General features: G+C 33.0%; 2 protein-coding genes across 4 annotated transcripts in view; both read left to right on the top strand.

Moving 5' to 3' along the window:
• LOC148603692 (uncharacterized) lies at nt 1-6975 on the top strand. The gene is made up of 3 exons (XM_088552856.1): nt 1-1816; nt 2844-3140; nt 5584-6975. Exons 1-3 carry the CDS (start codon nt 352-354, stop codon nt 5907-5909), a joined length of 2088 nt encoding a protein of 695 aa, XP_088408982.1. The 5' UTR covers nt 1-351; the 3' UTR covers nt 5910-6975.
• Nucleotides 6976-9630: 2655 nt separating this feature from the next.
• The window catches only part of LOC148603691 (ankyrin and armadillo repeat-containing protein-like), a 37200-nt gene continuing 22604 nt past the window's right edge, over nt 9631-24226 (top strand). For all 3 annotated transcript variants that reach the window (XM_088553707.1, XM_088553706.1, XM_088553705.1), the window contains exons 1-4: nt 9631-9715; nt 10423-11013; nt 11773-12216; nt 23969-24073. In XM_088553707.1, coding sequence (XP_088409833.1) covers nt 10428-11013; nt 11773-12216; nt 23969-24073 — 1135 coding nt within the window. In that variant the 5' untranslated portion in view covers nt 9631-9715; nt 10423-10427. The remainder of the gene's footprint in view (nt 9716-10422; nt 11014-11772; nt 12217-23968; nt 24074-24226) is intronic.

The following is a 24226-nucleotide window of genomic DNA, read 5'->3' as shown; positions in this document are numbered from 1 at the left end:
GAGCATTAATTGGGCATGAAATTAGCATAGCTTGCGGCATCGTTGTATGTTACAGACTGCATATCATGACCGCAAAGAATGGATTTACTTGACTCAAACAAACACTGAGATGAATGCATGTGTATGTATGTGGTATGATAGTTAAGTAACCTCTGTGAAATTTTAGTAGTAGAACAATTGAGGTGGATTATAACTTATGAGAAAATGACGTGTTTCCTCTGACTGTATGATGTTTAATTAATTTTCACTTTGATTTGTTGAAACGCGATTGTTTTGTAGTGTTGTGGTTTTCCTGTGTTATATTTACATATAGAATGTGAAGACCTGTTTCATTCCACAACAAACTAAACAATGGACGTGGTAGTTGTCTTATTACTCGGCATGACGAATTGGCTCTCTGGAGTTGGCTCTCAGTCTGTAGCCACTGCTAGAACTGGACTGACGAGTTTCGACCAGCTAGATAGAACGGTTGTTGACTCAGTGCTGAAAACGGTTGACGATAAATTTGACTCCTTGAGTGAAAGGATTTCTTCTTTAGAAAGAGCCGTTAATGGATTACAATACTACAACGTTCGACAGTTCAAGGTTGTGACTACGAACTTAAATTCCGTCAATAAAATTTTACAAGCATTAAATTCTCAGGTTGGAAATACGGGCAACGGAAACAATGATGTGAAAAATGAGGTTACGGAAATAAAACAAGAAATAAAATCGTTGCAAACGTCCAACAATTTGATGTTTGATGCCATGGAACAAAACTTTAATTATCTGAATAAAGGATTTTCTGAACGAATGGAATCGTTGGAAAATATGGTGTCTGTTCTCAATAAATCATCAGACGACATTTCTCAAACAATTCGGGATAGTATTGTTGCTCAACCGATACAGCAATTACCAGAACAATCGTCACAACCAAATTGCTCCCAGCTTCTAGAAAAGTTTGAAAAAAAAGTTGATGTTGTTATAAATAGTACTGTCAGGAGCTTGAAAAAGATGCAACAAAGTTCCGAGAAACAACCTTCACCTATAGAAATGAAAACACTCACGAGAAGCCTCGCAACCCTTAACGAAAACATAAAGAGAACCATGGCCTACTATCACCATACTGGGGATTTGGTGGAGAGGATCGTCGGAGCAACGGAAACTGTCGCAGAGGACCAAACTCTGATTCGTGACGACTTGAGGGAATTCTTAGAAAAACAAACGAACATATCAAAATGTAATGGTCATCAAAGTTCAGTACCGTTAAATAACCAGATACTCCAAGGACTTGGAGCAAAACAGTCATCAGAGCAAATAACAAAATGCGAAATTCCTATTCGTGCTATTACAGATTTTAAACATGTTCTTGAAAATGGGACTCACTTGGTTGAAATTGTCACTGCTTTAGCTGAAACAAGTCAAAAGTCACTGAAAACAACTGTTGTTGAGCTTCTTAAAGAAGTTTATAGACTGAAAGATGTGAAAAGAACTGAAACAAAATCTACAGATCCACCCGCTATCAATGGATTCATTGAATATGACTTTGAATTGCTGCTGAATGCAACAAAGGGTGTTTTGCAAATGATTGAAGCCGTTGCGTCTCATACGCGGTGGATACCTTACATTTTCCATAATTTACAATTTGTTGAAGGGCAGATAAATCGTACCTTATCAAACTCTGCTAATTTGTTAAATTCTCTGGACTCTTTCGACAAAGACAGACACACCTCGGTAATGGGGAACAACATTACTACTGTCATTGGCGCCATATACCAAACTATAACTAAGTTAAACCGATTGACACCACCACTAACAAGGCTTCTTGGGGAACCAGGTAATTCTTTGAACTTCTGTTGACCTGGTTTATTAATCAGAAATATGTTTCTTGCATGCCTTTGTTTATAAATTGCAGATTGAAGAATTTCACGATAAAACTGTTCTCTTTAACAGAGTCGGTCACCCTAGTGCATTAAAGTTTTTAAAGGATCCCTATTGCATGATTACGTAACACATGGCTCGAACGTTGTAGGATGGCTGGTAGTAATTACTTTGTGATGTATTATAAAGCTGTGTTATGTGGTTTAAGTATATAACCCCGGGTCACTTAGCCCTGTAAATGTATGTGTCTCGCTTACATCCTTAATAAATTCATGATACTGTTCGCTGCATCTCCCGAACTTCTTTGAAACATTGTACCTTAAACATTAAGAACATCCGATAGTTCTTTAATATATGGTCGTGTACTAGCCCAGTAATATCGTTGGCTAATTACAAAACAACCCTATCCACTTTCAGTTTTGGGAAAATAAGCGTCATTTTTTGCGATTGAGAAATTTGAGATATCGGTACAAGACCTTGAATTTGTAATTAATTAACTTATTACTCTCATAAATACTAACAAGAAAAACACAAGTCATAAATAATTAATTAGTGTGATTTTAACGCAGATTCAGCACTTCGACTGTCAACTGAGAAATAATTCTGATCATCTTATTCTCGATTATTTTTATTTTTTTTTTTTTTTGGAACAAGTTTGGAAAACAGCCTTATTTTGGAGGTAATTTAGGGTAAACAATATCACTGTACTCGTAGAAACAATCGACTATTATTCGTACATTCACGTACAAGAAAGTTCATGCAATTTTACCTATATGTTAACTATTACAATTAACTATGTATTTTGGAGTTTTGGTGCCCTAGTACTTTGCTATAATGACTGTAAAGCAGTCTAATTTGTTTTTTTTTTGGTAATTCCAATTCGTGGTGTGTGTTTCTTTTCTTTTTTTTTTTTTTTTTGTGTTGTCGTTGAACCTAAAAAGTGTAAGTCAGTAGGTCGTTGACTTCGTGATTTTATTTTTTAGAGCCGTTTATTGTTTTGAATGGCGGAAAACTTGAAAATGAAGGAAGAGTTGAAATCTACAAGAAAGGAAAATGGGGAACTATTTGCGGAAGATTTGGACATATCGAGGCTGCATACATTTGTCGTCACCTCGGTTATATGGGTGGAAATTCTGCCGGAAACGGTTACTTTGGTCCCGGAGGTGGTATGTTCTGGAGCGTTAATGTCAGCTGCCTTTTCTCCAGACAATGTGATATTGTGAAACCAATCATCCATGATGGTCACTGTGATCACAGTGAAGATTTTGCTGTTATTTGTGGTATGTGTTATTCCTATTTTTTTTACCAAGGGTGACCACGATAAGATTTTTAAAAAATTGAATAGGATATACAATTTTGTTTCCCATAAAACATAGATAGAAGCAGCAAAACCTAACTTGGGGGGATCCTACGAACACAAAGTCAAATAAATACCATCCTAACAAAAATAGAAGCTTTGAGTACTTAACGTAATCAAAGTACTGAAGTACTGAGTCACTGAAGCCTTCATAGATTGGTATGTTTCTTACTGCACAATCATATTTCTAATAAAAAAAAAGATTGTAATATTTTAAACTAGGGAAAGCAATATTTTACCATTCCTTCTTTTAGAAGAATTTTTTTTCAAAGACCGTTTATTAGTTGAGCAGCCATGGCTTCCATAGTTGACAAGACGAATGGGGGGAAATGGCTCTCAACCTTTTCTTACTTTTCACACACACAGTTTTTACGATACACGTTTAAAAATATACATGTTTTTTGTTTTTGTTTTTGTTTTTGTTTTTTGCTTTTTTATATCACTTCACTACATAGCTTTTGTTTTTACTTATCATAGAATTGAAGCAAGTATTTATAGAGCTCCAAGCTTTCCCTTAGTCATACATTAAACCACTGTTGAATCCTGTGTTTCTGTGTCAAAGCATGTAAATATGCCATTTTTGGTGTCTAATTACTTTCAAGTTGAATTATGACCATACAATCAGACCAAAGCATCAACATAGTAGTTCACTCAAAACCAAATATCTTTTACCTCTACTAAATAGAGTTACTAACAGAGTCATAAAATGGGGCAGTCCTGAGAAACACAAAAAGAGTATTCAAGACTGTGATAGAAACAATCTGTATTTTCATGTTATTCAAACTGCTTGTATCTTTCAGTACTAATGGACGTCATATATTTGTTTAATGGCTTAATCAGTTAACTAGCAAGTCAAATCCCTATTAAATGCAATCCTGTCAACATATTCTAAATAAACAGAAACTGAAAACTTTTGGTAAATAACATTATTACTAACTATTCTAAACCTTGACAAAAACAAGAAAGTTACACAGTTTTCAACATGTGTTGTTAAATGTAAATATGTGTACATGTATTAAGATGACAATGATATGAATACATCAATTGAAACTAGGTTTTTGTACTGTTTACAAGTAACACATACTTAACAAGTCTTATCTTTCAAAAAAAAGATAGCCAACGCAGTAAAATTTGTTCCTTTTTACTTATAATTTTCTACATTTCATTCTGGAAATAACTGCGTCGGGAAAAAACATGTTACAAGTACTTGTTGGTACATACAATGAATGTATAGCATGCAATACCTATACTTTATCTGTTGTTGCATAATTATAAACTGATTCAAAAAGTTCAAACCTTCTTAAGTTTGTAACATGAATATACTCATACATCACACAGAAAAAAAAGGGTAAATTATCTGGACGACTATGATGAGCTCATGATATATTCATACCTATGTATCATAAACTAACAGAGTACAAAGAACATTTTACAAATATTGTACATCAATGATATTAAAAAAAAAAATAAACAGGATTAATACAGAAGATTTGACATGATGCTCGTCTGTTGAGATGCACGAGGGGTGACGCGAAAGTACTGTACTAACGGATTGACCGGTAGAAAAAATGATTCATTTTCCCTTCAATATTGAAATATATAAAACTTTGTCTCTCAAATACTGTTTTCAACTGTTTTAAGTCTACATCTAAAAATTGTCAGGCAAATTAGAGAATATATTTAGAATTTTCATGATGCACAACTGGAAAAATCCAAGATGGCAGGATAACGCTATGGTACTAGCGGGGGCTACAGATACAGAAAAAAAATATCCATTCTTTCCCTCAAGATAATCAAAACTTGTTTGCAAATAGTATCGGTAATGAAACAGTTGTGTCTACATTAGGTCGTGTTTTCATACGCATGAGATGGCCGGTGACTGTAACAATTTTTCACCACGTGATCAACAGTCGGGAGAAAAGTCATTAAATAGTGCGTAAATATTACACGGATTTCGAAATAAAATGGAAGATGCGAAATTTCTCTTGCGTGCTGTTTGGTTAACTATAAATTTCATGGTTATTTTCACTCCTTTCCATTTCACATTTTACTCTTTTCCATTCACAATGTTATTGATCGCGGATGCATGTGAGTGCTACCGCAAATTATTATATTTAGCAAGATTTTCATGTGATGCCTAGGTCAATTTCAGCCACTGACGTGGCTTCATTGACAAAAAGGAGATGTTCGGTAACAATTGGGGTCTGGGCCTTTGGCACATATCTTGATCAGTTTCTTTAAGTTTTGTGCAAATTTGGAATAGCTGCCATATTCGACTGGCAGTAATTTGAAGTTTTTCAAAGTTTGGCACAAAGTATGCATGTCTTAAATACTGATGATAAACGTAAATTTCTTCGCAATTGTAGATCATATGATCCGACTGATTCCCGACGACGACGTTGCCAGCAGGGATTCGGGTTTTCTAGAAATTCACCACATGGAACATTGGACAAGGATCTGCTCAACCCATTGGACACTGGAGAATTCGAACGTAGCCTGTAAGCAGATGGGATTCACGAAGGGGACCTTGTCGTCTCCATCCGGTATATATGAACATACCGGCAAGCTTCATGCTGTATTGAACAATGTTAATTGCACTGGAAGTGAGATACGATTAGATGCTTGTAGTCGTGGAACCTGGTCACCAAGTTCATGTCCATCTAAAGAATTTGTCCATCTAACATGTACGTGATGGTTAGTTGAACCGTGCACATCTTCGTTATTGTTGTGACATCCCCCGGTTCGAGTTGTTCTGAGAATGCAAGATGCGTTAATAGATGTTTCCCTTCAGAAAAAAAATTAGAATTACCCGTGCTGATTAAGGTGTTATATGATTATGGGAGAACTAACATTAGTGTATGTGTTTGGTTATGCGAATAAATCTAAAAAAAAATATCTTGACTTAAGTTAATTTATTGAGTATAACAATCTGCAAGATGAATTTGTTTTTTTTAAGGATGGCATTTAACAAAGGTGGTAAAAATAAAGTTTGACAAGTGCATTTTAAATAATGTTATAGATTACTACACAGAAATTCGACCATTAACCAGTCAAAGAATCGATAATTTCTATCTAACTAAATAAAAGTTATATATAATAGTATATTTGATCAAAATCTGGACAGAAAAGTTCAGGAGCGATCCGGAAACTTTGAAAAGGGAAGTTCCAGAGAGGTTTCAGAAAAAAAGGGTCCAGGCTGTTATTTGCTAATTTTTTGCCCAATTCTGAACGAAATTAACCAAAATTTCAAACAAAAGGGGGGTTCTTGCCCACGGAACCCCTGGATACACCACGAATAAGTTATTTCTGGTATCAAAGAAGAAAAAGGAACTAAATCTGAAAAATAATAAAGGTTTCCGAATTATGTTTTAACTCCCATTCCTCTGCTTTTAATTTACAATATTGAATAATATTTATTGCTGTCTTCGTGACATTGCTCCACGTTAGATTTTCTTCTTGTTCATTCAGTGCGCAGTTATTTGGGTATTATCATGCATCCTGCAAATGCAAGAAAAGATAATATAATCGTAACAAGATATACTAAAAATATGTCTCTTGTTGTGTGTGTTGTATTAAGTTAATGTAAAGCATATTAGTTTGATATGTAGTGGAAATTTTCGACCAATTATTACGAACAACTGCAGCGGGAATCCTTACTTGCTTACCGTTAACGTTAGGAATTCCCCGTGCTTATTGTTGACACGTTAATTTCATTTGTAAGTAAGACATGAAGATACTAATAAATATCATGAAGTTTATGATTTTTTATTATCAATTAAAAAAAAAGAACCAAACAAGACAAGAAATACGAGGCAACATCAGGATCGATGACCAAGAAATACAAGGCAACATCAGGATCGACAACGAAGTGAAAATATTCATTCGGAGATATGAAAAATCACTGACTCATCAATAAATGCGTGGAGACAACAGATTTTTATAGGTCGTTTTATTGTATTTTTTCACCACTGTTGTATGGCGTTCATAAGCATGTTCAACCCCGACAAATAGTTTATGTGCCTTTTCCAAGCCAGGAACCTGTAATCCGGTGGTTGTCGTTGTTTTTTTGTGCTCATTGTTATTCGTATGTTTTTTAAAGTTTTTTTCTATAGATTAGGTCTATTTTCGTCTTTTATGAACAAATAGTTTTACTTCATTTATTTTGGGTCTTTTACAGCTTTCTTTGTGGTATGCGTTTTGCCCACCATTGAAGACCTCGTGGTGGCTTGTAAAAGTTTAACTGTTTGTTGCTTGACTTTTGGTGGATAACACACACACACACAAACAACAAAAACTATAGGCTGTCTATAAAGTAAACTAAGTGAAGAAACAAACAATTAAATCCATTGAAACAAAATTAACAAAACAAGAAAATGATAAAGAACATTTGTTTCCAAACGTCGTATTTGTTCAGTAACTTGAAACATTGAAAAAGGGGGAGGGGTGGTATAGGTGAGCCACTGGATCACAATTTCAAGGTCTGTGTTATGCAATAAGACTGTAAAATCCAGTGACGGATCCAGGGTGATGGCGCGTGCAGGAAATTTGCACCCATTTCTTTTTGGATTTTTTTTTTCATTTAATGTGTTAAATCAACAAAAATGGCAAATAATGTCTAAGCACCCCCTTTTTTCCGAGGAACCCCGACTTGCACCCCTCCTTTTCACAGTGTCTGAATCCGCCCCAGAATTCTCTATATTTTATCCCTAGCTGTTATGGATTGATATGGAAGTTAGTCTGTAAAGATGGTATCGGCCTAGAAAATAATATACGTATAAAGATTCATTTTTGAAATAATGAACACAAATATTTATTTCCCATACCGTACATTACTTAGAATCATCACATTGGTGAACCATACATATTAAGATCAAGATTGTCGCAGTCTCGTCCATGCACATCGTTCTTTCAAAAAATCACTATTTCACATCAATTTCCTAAGTTAACATAGAATGAATCTTTGTGACACATATAAGTTTCTTGATTTTTTAAAATTTTTCCACTTGAAAAAAAATCACTAAATAAAGTTAAAGACATTGTGTAATAACATGAATATGTTCAAGGATTTTTATAGAAATCTACTATATAAAAATCCTTGATATAATATTGCTAGTTCAATAATTTGAAAACAATGATGCGATTAATCTAATTTAAACTATTTCTTGTAATTTGTCCACTGCGTTTCCGCATTCAATGCAAATCACGGGGGCTAATTTTAATTAGATTATGATGCGACTCAATATCCTATTCTCTCGTTACTTTTCTCTTCTGTCGGAATTTCGAACAGTTATTTCATATAGTTAATTATAGGTCTTGATGATTTAATTTGTCCAAGGATTTTGTAGCTATGACCAAAATAATACTAAGTTGCAAACAAAAGACAATAAAAGGGGAGGAAATAGCACATTTTATCTCCAGCGATTAACATAGAGTAGAAATTACGTATTAAGACGTTTCATTCAGTACGTAAATAAATAAATATAAATAAGTTTTATTGTAGAGTCGGCATAAAATACATTATAATAAAACATAAACTCTATTGAGCTTTTGACCGACATGATATAACAACAAAGCATGCAAGTAAATAATGGATTGATTGATTGATTGATTGTTGGGGTTTAACGTCCGAGCAGCAATATTTCAGCTATATTCAGACAATGAAAATGAAATGGATGATAAATTGAACATGAAATGATGATGAAAAGAAAAAAGGGATGGGACACACGGATAATAGGGTCGACAAATTTTGATTGCCACTAGAAAAAGGGAGGGATGGGTAAGATCGGGCAATTTAGCCTCCTGTGGCGGAGCGCAAAGATTCCTACTCCTATCGAATACCACAGCAGGGTTCTTTAACGTGCAAGGAACATGGCATCTTTTCCAACACGGTGCGCCACTATGGTTTGCGGTCAGGTTTTCCGTATTATAGCCTGACAACCCCAGCATGTAACACACCAGGGGTACCCCATTCCACCACCTGGGGCACACATCCCAGTTGCTCTATGGGCAGAGCGCCGAGCCCCCGGCTAGGTTCCTGAGCACTATTTTGTCGCCTTTTACGAAAAGCTTAGCGCTGCTGCAGGTCTATTCTTTTGACACCCGGACCTGCACGGGGCAGTAAATAATGGATATTATGAATAGCACTAGAACTAAAAGCAACTAAAACTAATTAAGGTGATAATAAGCAAGTGTTAAAGCAAAATATAATATATATATATATACTCGAAATTACCTAGATGGAGTCAGCACATGCCGTGCATTTACAGTTCTTTCCATCCCAAGATTTTATAATTTTTTAAAATTTATTAAGATTTGATATTTGAATGTTTTTCAACTTTATATTTTTGCGCTTTTTTTACTTCACATCCGGGAGATTCCGTATAGACACGAATTATCCCGAATAGTAATCCAATCAAATCGATTGTAACATAGGCTCTTCGATTAACGCAGTGATGGCCGATATTTACAAGTTCCCGTGGATGCACAGCAACTGAACAGGTAAATATCTAATACATGTTGATTTAAAGACTAAATTTCAGACATTTATACGACTTGTATTGAATTTAATATGGGATTTTGATTAACTAGCAAATGAATTTTATTTTAAAATAGTCAAATATCGAGAGAAACCTATGGTAACCTGGGACGCTTTCGTTGTCTTATGACTTTTCTGATTCGAGCCATCGAGGATGGGTGTTCGGAAAAATAGTCTGATCTATTTTTGTGGCTTTTTAGGGGCATACAAGTGTTTTTGAAGTTAGTTTCACATATAAGGAAAAAAAATCCTAATCATAATATTTAAATCAGATAATGAGATATGCACGAAATTGATTCTTTTAAATTGTCATTTGGACTTGAGGCATTTTTCTTACCTGACTTTTATCACATTATTTATACCGCACTAACATCGAAGGAAGGTGGCAAACAAAATAAAAATTAGCCTCCCAAGATGGAATAATTATTTGAACCAGAGGATCAGAGCAAATTTAAAATTTTGCACTATTTCTCCAAAATTTTTTTAGGATCCTTTTTTTTCAACAGACAACTTGACATAGGATATCTGGTATATCCTGTCATAAGTTTCATGTATACAGGGTAGATATGCTGCATAATTTATGTAGTAAGTGCTTGTGTCATTAAATATATATGTTTTTGGGATTCTCACTATTTAAATTTATTTCGAAAAATCTATTTTTATTTATTAGTTGAAATGACTCAACAGAATCAAAATGAAATGCAGGAGAATGAGGAACGCTTATTTCAAGAATATAAAAGAGAAGCCGCCAGTTTTTTCAACAAGTATGAACGAAATGATAGAAATGAGTTAATTAAACATTTACAAACAAACTGGTTGTTGTCTCTGGATGATTTTAAAAATGAGAGAGAAAAGCCTAAGGGTCTTATCTCAGATATTGATCCCAAAAACTCTAATTCACTGGTCATACTGATACCAGAGGAGGAAGGTCTCAAACCTCTAGACTACAGAGAAATTCATCAAATTATTAGGGAACTTATTTATGGAATTTATGTTCTGAATCAGTCTCCAAGAGTCAATTTAGAGGCAAATTGTGATCAGACCTCTACTATAAAATTACCTCCAGCATACATAGACACTCGGATTGGTCAAGTGCTCTCAACTTTGGACTATATGATGAAATGTTTGTGGCATGGTGCTTATTTCCCCAAAGATAAAAGGGCACATTTTAATGAAAGATGGAAATCCCATCTGGACACTGACTCTACCAGTAGTTCTGCGAAAGGAAAGAAAATGACTTACAAAGAGTTCTATAGTGCAGGTAACTCCATTTTTCTAGATGTACATGTATCTTACATGTACTTTCATGCACATTCACAGGTTTCAATTAAATGTAGGACTTTCCATCCGCAAAAGAAAATTTGAACCCCTATATGCATGTAGTATACAATGTACTTTGTAAAGACAATACATTTTATTGACAATATTGGGTTTTTTTAAGTAAATAGTACATGTATTTTAAATTATTTACATACATGTACATGTAGATTTCTTATTGTGTGGCTTAAATTATATATGTAGTGTACATGTATCTGTGCATATAATCATAAATATATTTTGCCCCATTTTGTGGTTCCATGATTGGTGAAATAAAATAATTTGAACTTTGTATTAATGATAAAATGTACTTGTAAAAAATACATGAATATAAAGTTAAAAAGGAACACATATCAGTACCTGCATGACAGTCAACAGCTTAAACTTCCCTTTAATACACTGTATTAAGCCATCTTAGAACTAAAATGGTTTTGGTTTCCTTAAGTTGAAGTTGTGTCACACAACTTGTGTGGTTAAAGAGAATTTTCATGATTTGTTTGATGAACAAAATTTCAGTGATTTCTCATATATATATACAAAAAAATGTACATGTATACAAATGTACATTGCAAATGGAATGTTACCAGTGAGTGGCTTAAACACAAACTCTTTCTGTTTTTTTTTTTTTTGATTTAACATGCTTTTTGGAATAAAAATATGTCTTTCAAAAATTCATTTTTACTATATTTCAATAATGTTTCAGGCGTACAGGACATAACTTATGATTCAGAATATGCTACCGTTTATGACAGTATTGAGAAGGAGGATTTGGATGACAAGGACATTGTTGAAGAACGAAACTTTTTCATGAAACATGTGGAACAGTTAAGTATGCAAATGACTTTCTACCACAATGACACAATGAAATACAAAGATTTGTACGTGATGGACTCAGACTGGTTAGTCTCTAGTGTCGTGAAAGCCTTGGATGACCATATTGATAAGATGGATCATACCAGTTACGAGAGGATTAACACACGACTACAAATGCATGAAGAATTGATTAAACAGTGCTTAGGGAACAAAAATGAAATTAAACGACTTTTACATTTATGTAAATTTATATCATTTTTGACACCATTTTTCATTGGTATGAAGAAGAGAATGAAGATTCCTCAGAGGAGAAGACTTCTACCAGATCTTACAGGTATGTACTGATAATATTCATTGTGAAAGAACTTACATAATTGTCATCTTGTTTTTTGAGTTACAAGTACATGTAGCAGGGCCTAATCTACATTGTAGGTATGAGTGACAAAGAGAAGTTATAGTAAGTTCTGTATGAAAAATAACAATATTGACATTTTTGTCAATGTAATCTTTTACTTAAACTTCCCCCTATCAAACACAAATGGGAGAAGTGAGCACAAACAAAGAGAAGTTTTTGCTCATTTCTCCCTCTAGATTAAGCCCAGATGTAGGTACATTGTGCACATGTACACAGATGTAGTAATCCGTTGGTAGTTGCATCACAGAATTATCCTTTTGTTACTGTCTTTTCAAAAACAAAATTACATGTACATTTAGGAAAGGGCTGTAGGGTATCTTATAATTGAGAAAATATCCATTTAAAATACACTTACTATGACATGTACAGGATGTTTTCTTTCTTTATACTCTGTATTTGTTCTTTTTTGAACAAAAACATTTTGTTCAAATATGTTCCAAATAAAGTTTAAACTGAAGACCTGACAAACAGGTGAAACTTTCAATAAATGTTATTAAAGAACAAATTCTTGAATTTACATTCTTAATAAGATTTAAAACCTGGGTTTCAATTTCAATATCATCCCCAGTTGTTCATTTAGACGTTATTTACGCCTGTTTGTATATGATTTGGCATGTATTATAAGTATTGAATGCATGTTAGAGATCTTCAAGTGTCGCTGAAGGTACATACAATTTAACCTTCTCAGACGAAGTTATAAAGCTTGCCTTTGAATGTTTATCCAATTTTCATTTCTTTGTCAATATTTATGTTATATGTTTATAATATTAAATGTTATATACAACATGGTAGTTTACAGCTTTTCCACGTTTAAATAATCAAGCAAGAGGTTTAAGTGATATTTAAATAGATTTGGTGGCTACTTGAACCTAGTTGATAGTGACATGATTATCTGAAATCCCTTTGAGGCGTGAATTACTTTATTTCAGATAGTCAGTCATAAAATTAAAAATTCACTTTTAGTGACACTGTCACTGTGAATCAAGGGTTTATATTGTATTGATTCTCATAGAATTTTGTTTTTGACAAATCAATACCTTATTTAAAACAGTTAACATGAACTGCCTTGTACATGTGTTTTATATGTAATACATGTACTTAAGTCAGTTAATTTATGATACATGTACATGTACATCATCATGTGTTCATGTGTAACTCGTACCCATATCAACTTTTCCCTGTACCCTAATACTCTTTCGCTGATTTCTTCATTATTACGTGATATTTCCTGCTGGTAATCTGTACTAAGTTACAAAATGATACATGATGGCTGGGTTAGAATCCATAATTTTTAAAATGTGATTTTTATTAGATTTTCAGTTTTCAAAAGTACTGAAATTCCTGTATCCAAAATCAAAGACCGGTATTTTTGTAATTTATATAATTTTATTATATACATATATTTCACATTAGAACACCATATAATGATATTAAAATATTCAAGGGTGATAAATGAAAATAGCATCAGATTCTATTAATGAGACTTTCTTTTTCATTCTTGATAAGATCATTCCCATTCTTTGAATGCTACAGTACAGTATGGAGTTCAAACTCTGACATTACTTTTTTAAAACAATATCTAATCTTCAAAACGTTATTCAAATTCTTAAAGCAAAGCTTTAACCTCAGAATGATTTCAGAAAAACGTAAAATTCAGACTGAAAAATGAAAAATAGTCCATTATTACATGTAGTTAGGTATGGTATATTTCATGTACATGTATATTATCATAAGTGTTTTTAATTAGTTTTATATTCAATTGATTTATAACATCATGCAGAACTTTAGGACCAAGTTTCAGTATAAAATTCCTAATAGAAAAATCTGTGATATAGTGATTTGCAGGTACAGGTACGGATTTGGGTTACACATTTGGGTGTGTACTCTGACATGTAGGTTTGCATACATGTACATGTGATTTTACAGACCCAACACTGTACATCTACATGTACATGTATATAAACTGTGATCAAATAGTGGTTTTTTTACACTTTATTTCAACTTGTCAAAAAAAACTTGTATGGCACACATGTGCAAGTGTTTTTCTTCATGGACAATTAACATAAATATGTACATTTACCAAAGGAACAACCAGGTTACTGTTAATTTTTTTAATAGAGTAACTGCATAAATGTTTTCACATTGATGCAGTTTGTAGTAAATATCTCAGGGGTGTAACATAAAATTTTTGCTTGGCATCCCATACATTGTATCTTTAATTTTGGTAGCCAATATGTATAGTTCTTTACAATCATAGTAGAGACAGATTTCAAGACTACATGTATCATTAGACCCTTCTCCTAATACCCTAGATTGGCATCCTGTTATTGATAAATGTACATGTATAATAAATTTATTGTGCAAAATGTAGTTTGTTTCATATATACATGTAACATACACCTTCCTTCTGTTAATTCATTTTTTTGTAAGTTACTATATCTGTTGTCGATAGGAACAGCTTTAATTTAATTCATGATCAAATTCTAATCACATAGCTTTTAACACTTGCTCTTATATACTGTCATCAAATGATTTTGTTAATGGGATTATTACAATAGAATTTAAATTAAAGATCTATACTTAGAACTGGTATAATTGAATTAAGCACTTAAATATGTTATCTTAATCTTTGTATAAAGAGTGCTTGATCTTGGCATTCTAATTGAATATTCAGAAGGTTTTGGGCATTGTTCAATATATTCTTAAAATAGAAATAAATTAATAAAAAATGAATTTCAAAGACAAAGTGTCATGTTCAAGACTTTTGAAAAGTTGAAAGGTAAAAAATGAACTTCAAAGGGGATGACTTTACATTATTTTGTGTTACATGTGTATAGGAGCTACAATGTGAACTCGACATATTGCATTTGGGCCAATTAGTACTTCATTTCGCAAACAAAATCTTACATTTACACCACAAACCACATTTCAGTTGTGTCAAAATAAATTGTTGTATTTTGCCAATTACAAGTGATTTTAACATAATACATTGTACATGTAAAGTAATACTTTTTATACAATTATTTTACTTTTACCTCTTCTGTTCCCCATCAGTATCTGTTACCCTTTCTGATCCCCAGCAGTATTTGTTACCCCTTATGATCCCCATCAGTATCTCTTATCCTTTCTGTTCTCTAGCAGTATCTGTTACCCTTGCTGTTCCTGAGCAGTATCTGTTACTCTTTCTGTTTCCAAGCAGTATCTGTTACCCCTTCTGTTTCCCAGCTGTACCTGTTTAGGCTGTTACCCCTTCTGTTCCCTAGCAGTATCTGTTACCCCTTCTGATCCCCAGCAGTATCAGTTACTCCTTCTGTTCCCGAGCAGTATCTGTTACTCCTTATGTTCCCAAGCACTATCTGTTACCCCTTCTGCTCCCCAGAAGTACCTGTCACCCCTTCTGTTCCCCAGAAGTACATGTATCTGTTACCTCTTCTTCTCCCCAGCAGTATCTGTTACTCCTTCTGTTCCCAAATAGTATCTGTTACCCCTTCTGCTCCCCAGAAGTACCTGTTACCCCTTCTGTTCCCCAGAAGTACATGTATCAGTTACCTCTTCTTCTCCCCAGCAGTATCTGTTACCCCTTCTGTTCCATAGCAGTACCTGTTACCTCTTCTATTCCCCAGTAGTATCTGTTACCCCTTCTGTTCCTTAGCAGTGTCTGTTACCGCTTCTATTCCCCAGCAGTATCTGTTACCCCTTCTGTTCCCAAGCAGTATCTGCTATGCCTTCTGTTCCCCATCAGTATCTGTTACCCCTTCTGCCCCCAGCAATATCTGCTACCCCTTGTGTTCCTCAGCAGTATATGTTAGCCCTGCACACCAAAAGAAGGGTTGGTAGCGCTGCTGGAATGTAAAATAGTCTTTTTTAAATCATCATTTATGATTCATATCAAAACATATGACAATTTATACATGAGGCTGTCAAATATTTCCACTATTTGTCTCAGATTGGATAATGTCCATCTTGAAAACTTCAAAACTTTTAGAAAATATACTTTTTCACTTGAGGCTTACAGTTTTGTATAAGTACAAATCGTTAAACCTTTATTTTTCTTCCATCACTTAATGGTTACACATGTACCTAGAAAATAGCACAAATGAAATTCAGTCTTGTGGCACAAATGAAATAGCGAATATTTCAAAAATTGGTGCAAAGGCATGATGCCTTTCAAAATTTCTTTTAACCTTTTTGTGGTATTTTCTTGAGCTTTATTTTCTACTCATTAAAATGTTAGAACATAACTGTAGAGCTTAATGGACATCCTCTTGATATCTTAGGAAGAATTCATACTTAAATGTACAAGTTAATGGACATCCTCTGGATGTCTTAGGAAGAATTCATACTTACAAGTTAAATGGGCAGGCCAGAGAAAATTTCTATGATTCAGCCATAAAATAAGTTCTATCACTGTCCAATTTTTTACCTTATTCTACCTATCATTAATGAAGGTAAAAGGACATGACCTTGTCAGCGCATCTTCTCTGAAACTGCTGAACTGAATTTTACGAAACTGGTAGTGCTAATCTAGACATCAGTGATAAGGAGAAGTTTTAATAAATTTGATTTGAAAAGAACAATATTAACATTTTTGTCAATGAAGTCTATTACAAAAACTTCTCCCAGTATGAGTGAAAGACAAAAAGGAGAAGTGAGCACAAGCAAAGAAAAGTTTTTGCTCATTTCTCTCTCTGGATAAGGCCCTGGCTGGTACTAAAGTATTTTGAAGTATGAAACAAACTATTTTATTCAGCCTGTTTTACAAAAAAAGTTAACCTCCTGAGACTTTCACAAAATTTACAAAACCCTTCTGAATTGCATATTACATGTAATCCTAACAATTAATTCTGGAAGCTAGAGTGTTATATGTATAGGAGCTTTGAGAAAGTAAGATCCCGGCCAATTTAGAAGAGCAAAATTTTATGCTTATGATATTTTCCGTCAAAAGCTTAACGTGTATACTGCTCCCAGTAATAAGAAGGTCAGTACAATCTAACAGGGTCAATATTTTTCAGTACAAGCATTGTCCAGAAAAGGTATAATACAGTAGTACCCATCAGGAAGTAAGATATATATAACGGCAAAAAATAATTTTTGAATAAGATATTTGTAAAAACCATAAGAATGTATGAATTTGGTAGACAACCCTGGAAGATTACGAAACAGCCCATAATAATAGGTAGACACCTGTGTGAATAATCCACACCTGCTCCTGCATAAATATCCATGAAATTCTAAGACAAACGAATGGAATTGTTAACTATTTAACATTTACAGTAAATATAGTATATAACCTGACCTGTCATGTTTCTGGCTATAAATTAACTTCATTAAATTTATGAGAGTGGTAAGAGTTTTGAACTGTTAAGTATTTACTAATGTCAGTGCATTTCTCTGGTGCAAATCACAATAAAATGGACTGTGGTACATAAATTTTATATTGAGATGGAAGAACATATCTATATAAAGGAGCTAATTGCTACTTTAGATACTCTGGTGAAGGACCATATAAGTACCTGCTTGACTTGTTGATCAGAACAAGTATTCAAGTACATGTATGTTTACTTTAAACAATGTTAACAAAGGACAAACTACATGTACACCTGTAGGTAGGAATTCCCCATGTTTTACTGTTGCTCTCGTACTTTGACCTTTGTTTGGGATTTTAGTATTCTTGGGTGTCACATGCCAAAAATAATATATATAAGTCAATTTGATGTTTATATCTGTGTTAAAGGCTAAAAAGAGATGAAAGCATTTTTTAATGTCTGCCCACAAAGAGTGATGAGAGTGCTTCTTATACCCTGCCACACAAGATGGCAAAGTACAAAAATGTAGGTATGATATCATCCAAAGGGTATGTTTCCCAACAGTTTCCAGATAATAACTGAAGTCAGGATATTGAAGGATCTTTTTTTAAAACTTGTCTTAGTTAAAAAGTATCATAACATACAGATCAAGTAAGAATATCAATTTGATTGGACAAAAGTTATGGCAATTTTACCCCAAAAAATACACAAAAAACGTGGCAGAGTAACCCATTTGATGACTCATTAGATTTCCTATTTTTACATTGGTAATTGTCAAAAAATTATCAGGTTTTTTTTTGTTTTACTGATATGGTGATTAAAATACCTAATAAAGAGATGAGTTAGAACATGATATGAAGAGTTAGTTTTAGTTAGCTGTAAGCTTTGTCAGTAAATGTACATTACTCGGAAGTTACATCAGTTGCTTCGAGTATTGTAAGTATAAGAATGACAAAAGGGATTCCGGCAGATAACTTCATAGACGGAAATGCTTTCTTCAAATTAATGCACTATTTTCTTTTAAACTTTAAATATTTCACTAGTAACCCAAATGAACAATATTACAAACACTTTGAGTGTTAATTTTCAGCTAAATGTTGCCGAACTGGTAAATTGAGACGCCAAACTATTTTTTGCGCTTGGCCGCATAGTAATTTCAAAGAAGTTAAATAATAGCTAATACAATTTAATTGGAGTCATCTCTCTTTGGGTGGTGTTGGATTTTAACTATGCCCCGTGAATGGTATTATAATGAAAATCATTTTATCAAGAAGCGTCACAATCAAAACCATCAGCTGCCTCTTTTCAAGTTTAAGATCCTTAAGAATGTAAACAAATGCAATAATCTTATTTTCACGATATTTGTGTACATCTTTGTTTTGTTTTGCTGCAGGTTGCAAGGAAAATATGGGTTCAACACCAAAACATTCTCAAATCTTAGTCCATGTCATGACTGGCACTTTAGCACATTGCTTAAAAAATAAATATCTGGAAACTATCTTGCAGATTGCACGCCAAGCGACTTCCAAGTTTCAGCACCTTCGCTGCTTTGATTTTATTGGTTGATGTAGAAATGCTGTTATCTGGTTTACAGATCATGACAAAGCTGTTTTTATGACCTTGGCCGTACACACTTGCAGATATTTAGTTGCTTTAATGTATCATTTATAACAAATTTACTCTATTTACATGTATAGAGATATACAATGTGACATAGTCAATATTCTATGGAGTACCATGTGAGATTTCCATTTACATGTATATTGAATGAAAACATTGAGTTTATTATCCTCTTTTGAGTAATGATTGCTTTTTGTAAATTATTCTTTGTACTGATATGACCACTGATTTACTGACTCTAAAGGCTACCATGCAAATGCTATTAAATCACCCCCGAAATATTCATGGAAAAGGGAGGTAAACCTAGATTTAACCCACCATTGGTTTGAAATGCCTGTACTAATTCAGGACCATTGCAGCACCAGCTACTCCAGTGATGTAATATTTTTTTCTGTCAGATTTATTTTAGGCTGGATTTGATTAGTGTTTGATTATTTTGTTGTAACCCTTATTGAGGAAAAGTATGTAACAAGGTTGATTGTTTGCGAGGCCAAGTGGCTAGTCAGTAGTGGTCAACATTCCAAAGTTTAATTACCTGAATAACTGTCAACTACCATCTTTATATGGATGTTTATACATACATGTACTTGTAACAGTGTCAATGTGCTTGAAATTCAATCCACAAAAATGATTGTGTATAAATACCACTTGACTTCTGAAGTTGGTTAATTGTTCTAAATCTGAGATTCATTCATTGTGTGAGAGGAAATACCTCTTTAAACAGAAGTCACATAATTATATGAATGAAGATGTTAGCAGAAGAAGGTTCAGTACACTGCTTTTTTCTGTTGATTAATGTATACAAATTTCCACCCCTTTGATTGAAATTTTACAGTGAGTTTGAGGTCTTTGAAGGTAAAATTATGAAATACTGAGGTAAATTTGTTGTCTTTTGAAGTTGAGCGAGAAAAACACAGTAATAGAACTGTAATGTAAAGCATGCAAACACAAATGAAAACACACAACACACACAAAGACTAAAAATAAATTATTATAGTCTACAGAATTTGTTAAAAATCTGGCAGAATATAGATATGAGCGAATACTAGTACTTGAATGGGCCCTTTGTCTTGGTGTGTGCCTGGAACATTGTATGTCTACCAGGAAAACTCTTTTCTTCTACTCCAAGTCTTAACTTCACAATAATATTTGCCAGATATGCTCATTGACTATTAAGACAAAAGAGTCTATTTGAAAATCTGACCATAGAAAGTTTTTATTTCATCTTGATGGAGAGTCTTAAATAATTTCCCATTTACAAATATATAAGGAAATACAGTTCTCCAATGGAAATTAATAATAACTCATGGCACAAACCTCCAATGTATTAATATATCAACCTACTATCTATTAATATTTTAACATATTTTTTTTGTCTACTGACTTGTGAAATAGTTCTCCTAAATGAAGCTTCAAGGTATGGCCATGATTGACTGAAAACAACTTATTTTGATTAACTATTCTTACACTTAGATTAAGTTTTAATCAACATACATTGTATAAGTTACATTTCTCTATAGTCTTCCTTAATCTGTGTGCATGACTTGTAATTTTTAAGTAAAGTTGCTTGTACAATGTAATTAATTAAGGTTGTTAATTATAAATGAGTTTATGCTAGCATGCTTAAGACATTCATGGCAGAAATTTCTGAATTTAATTTTCATACTTATAAAAGTTTTTCAGTAGCTTTGCAATATTTCTGTACAAATACATGTACATGTATTACTATCCTTGTGTGCTCTATAGATTGTTCTGAATGGTTGATTTCAGACAGGGGCTGTAAGTCTTGAGAGGTGCAACAGACCTTTTCTTGTTGTGACCATATTGGCTGTAGTTGTTGAACCTATTGGAAGTTCATGATATGTATTTTGTTGTTGACAAGTTGTCAATGAATTTTGACTGCTAATAATTATTTTTGACAACAACTTTTTTATAATAACAATTATATGTATAGATTTACCATACAAGAAATTAAAAATTTTAGAACTATTGGTTTTTCTTTAAAATATAAAAAAAATCATGTATGCATGGAATCCTATGGTCAAAAAATGTTTAGGTCTTGTATTTCAAATGAAAAATGTTATGGCAGGTCATCATCTTCTAATTTATGCTCATTGTGAATACAAAAGGACTTCTTAGCCAGATATACTGGTAACTACAATGTATAGAATTAAATTTTTAATCTGGGAAAGTATGCCGTATAAACATTGACCTACAAGTATACATTTGCCAGAACTGAGTAGTTTTTTCTTAAAAATTTGGATACATATCATATGTAGAAGTTTTAATAAACTTCAAAATGAAGTGAAAATCCTATCAGTAATTTGCATTACCTTCCCTATACACACTTTAAATTCACAAGTATATAAAAAGGTATTAAAGTGTAAAATTTCTCTCCATGTTAGGGGTTTTCCCCATTATCAATATTCTATTGAGAAAAGTTACTTGAATAGATTTAATGTATGTATACTGTGACAAAGTTACGATAACAAGTCTAAAATTGAAATATAAAAACGGAAAGAACCTCCCATGTAGTGGAGCAAAAATTGTATTGTGTTATGTAACTTTTGTTCAGTTTGGTGTAATTAATTAACCATTGGTAAATACAGTTATCTATAGATATTTTGACATGCCTTACAAACTGTGAAAAGGTTGAGATAACATATTAATTAGAAAATTGGCTACCCATATAAGTTGACATTGTAAGCAAGATGGTTTTATTTTAAAATTGAGTACAGAGTTTTGATAGGAACCAATGCTAATTTACTTATTTTCATTTTGCTTTCTTAGGAAGATTTTTTTTTTGCAAATACGTCCTTATATTTTGCAAGCACAACTTGGTCAAAAATTAAAGAAATCCTTATGATTTAATTTCTAATCGATTCCAGTCATAATTAAGATTTATTCCTTTGCCAAAGCCTTATTTAGTTTGGAATTATTTGAATTGCTGACTGCGGATCAATCAAAGTTACATCACAGAATCAACCTGGTCTATGGAAAATAACCCATCTTACACACAGTAGTTTAATACTTGGAATAAGAATTTGTTACAGTATTTCCTTTTCTTTTTTTAACTGCAAATTATAATTCAGGCCCCACCACAAAAAGTGGCAGACATCCAATAGTCATAGATATCTGTTTGTCCATGTTTACAGTGATTGATCTATTTGTTGGTGTGTATGTCTGTAACAATTCATGCCGAGGTTGTTACTTTTTATCTTTCAAGATGGGTTTTGAATATTTGTCATGTAGTAAACAAACTCAAAATGAAGTACTGCATACCAAGTTGTTAACCTTTGACCTGGAAATCAATTGCTACTTTTCAATGTAACGATTTATGTCCATATAGACTAACTTCTCTTTTTTTCAAATAGATTTTTCAAATTTGGCAAACAATGAGTTGCATTCTGTAAACATTGAGGTCAAATGCCAGGTCAAATGTTTTTTTGTTGTTGTTGTTGTTTTTTTTTTTTTTGTTCTTTAGCTATTAATTATTATTATTACAAGGTTCTTTTATAGGACATTATACATATAAACCCAGAAACTAGTAAACTTCATTTACAGCAAAATAAAACTGTGAACAATATAGGAAATAAAAAATAAATAGAAAAAAAATAATTAAGTTACAATTTAAAATTTAAAACCAGATTCAAGATAAGATTTCAAATTATCATATCAGTCATCCAAATAAAATATTGAAAGTATTTTCACAAACTTAAAATGGCGTTTTCTGGAAGGTTAAAAATTATCTGTTATCAAACCTAAAAATAATGAAATATTGAGCAATGCATAAAAAGCAATTAAACATACTGTAAAAATGCATAACAATATAAGTAGACAGTAAATAAATATCTCTATAGTAAAAGTCAGTTAATAAACTCTCAAAATAAAAGACAGCCAAATAAAAAATCTGAGACTCAATAATTAAACATTAGTTAAAAATCTTGATATGTAAATCTAAAAAGGTGTGTCTTTAGACATCTTTTGAAACAACAGAGCGATCGTTCATTCCTGAGACCACCAGGTAGGTTACTCCAGAGAATAGCAGCTGTTTTATCGAAGCGTCTCTTGCCATAAGTTTTGGTGGGGATGTTAATTAAAGTTTTACAAGCATCGGTTGTAATGTAAGAACATATTCGTTCGATGTTTTGGATATGGAAAAAGCATGATTCAGTTATTGCACTGATCTGTTTCTCCATACTGAGTGTCTTATCGAAAATAACACCAAAATTTTGAAAAAAGGAGACATCACAGACAACTGTTCTGTCGAACGAAAGATTACAATGGGAAAAGTCTTTAATCTAGTGTTTTGGTGTGAAAACGATCAATTTGGTCTTATCTTGGTTCAATTTAAGGAGGTTTGATCGCATCCAGTTGCTAATGTCTGCTAGGCATGCTTCAATGCGAATGTCTCCCCCTCCCCACCCCAGTTATTTAAACATAACTAATGTTATCCTTGGCATCATTTCACAAAGCACTTGTAAGGCTTATGTACATGTAATTCTTTGACAAACCAGTGAGACATATACATGTAAGTCTTACGTAAACTTTGTGAAACGGTGCCCAGGTTGTAACTTTTTTGTCTACCAAGTTGGTTTTTGGTACATACATATGTACATACCAGCATCTTATCAAATTTTTCTGTCATCTGTGTTTATATAACATTTTTTCATTATGGTGCCCACAAAATGGATATCATCTCATAATACCAAGTTTGAAATATTTTCATGTCTCTTACTTTGCAGGTGATGAATGCAGGACAGAAAGGGAATTACCTCCCTTGATAAATGGCCCTGATTTCAAGTGTCCACATTTTGACTTCGGAGCGAATTACTTCAATCTGCATGGAGGTATGTGTGTTGATAAGTATTCATTGATCTTCGAGTGGAAACACAATAATATTCATGACAATGATGCATCATAAATTTTTTAGTCAGTAATTTTCAAAGCAGTAGCCAAAGGTGGAAACCACAACTGGTAGCAAAAACTAGAATTTGAGCATA

The sequence above is a fragment of the Perna viridis genome, chromosome 11, assembly GCF_037379345.1.
Source record: "Perna viridis isolate PV_CMFRI_1.1 ecotype Kerala chromosome 11, ASM3737934v1, whole genome shotgun sequence".
Taxonomy (NCBI): Eukaryota; Metazoa; Mollusca; class Bivalvia; order Mytilida; family Mytilidae; genus Perna; species Perna viridis.
Note: the sequence above shows the minus strand (reverse complement) of the source record. Positions and strands in the feature narration are given on the sequence as shown.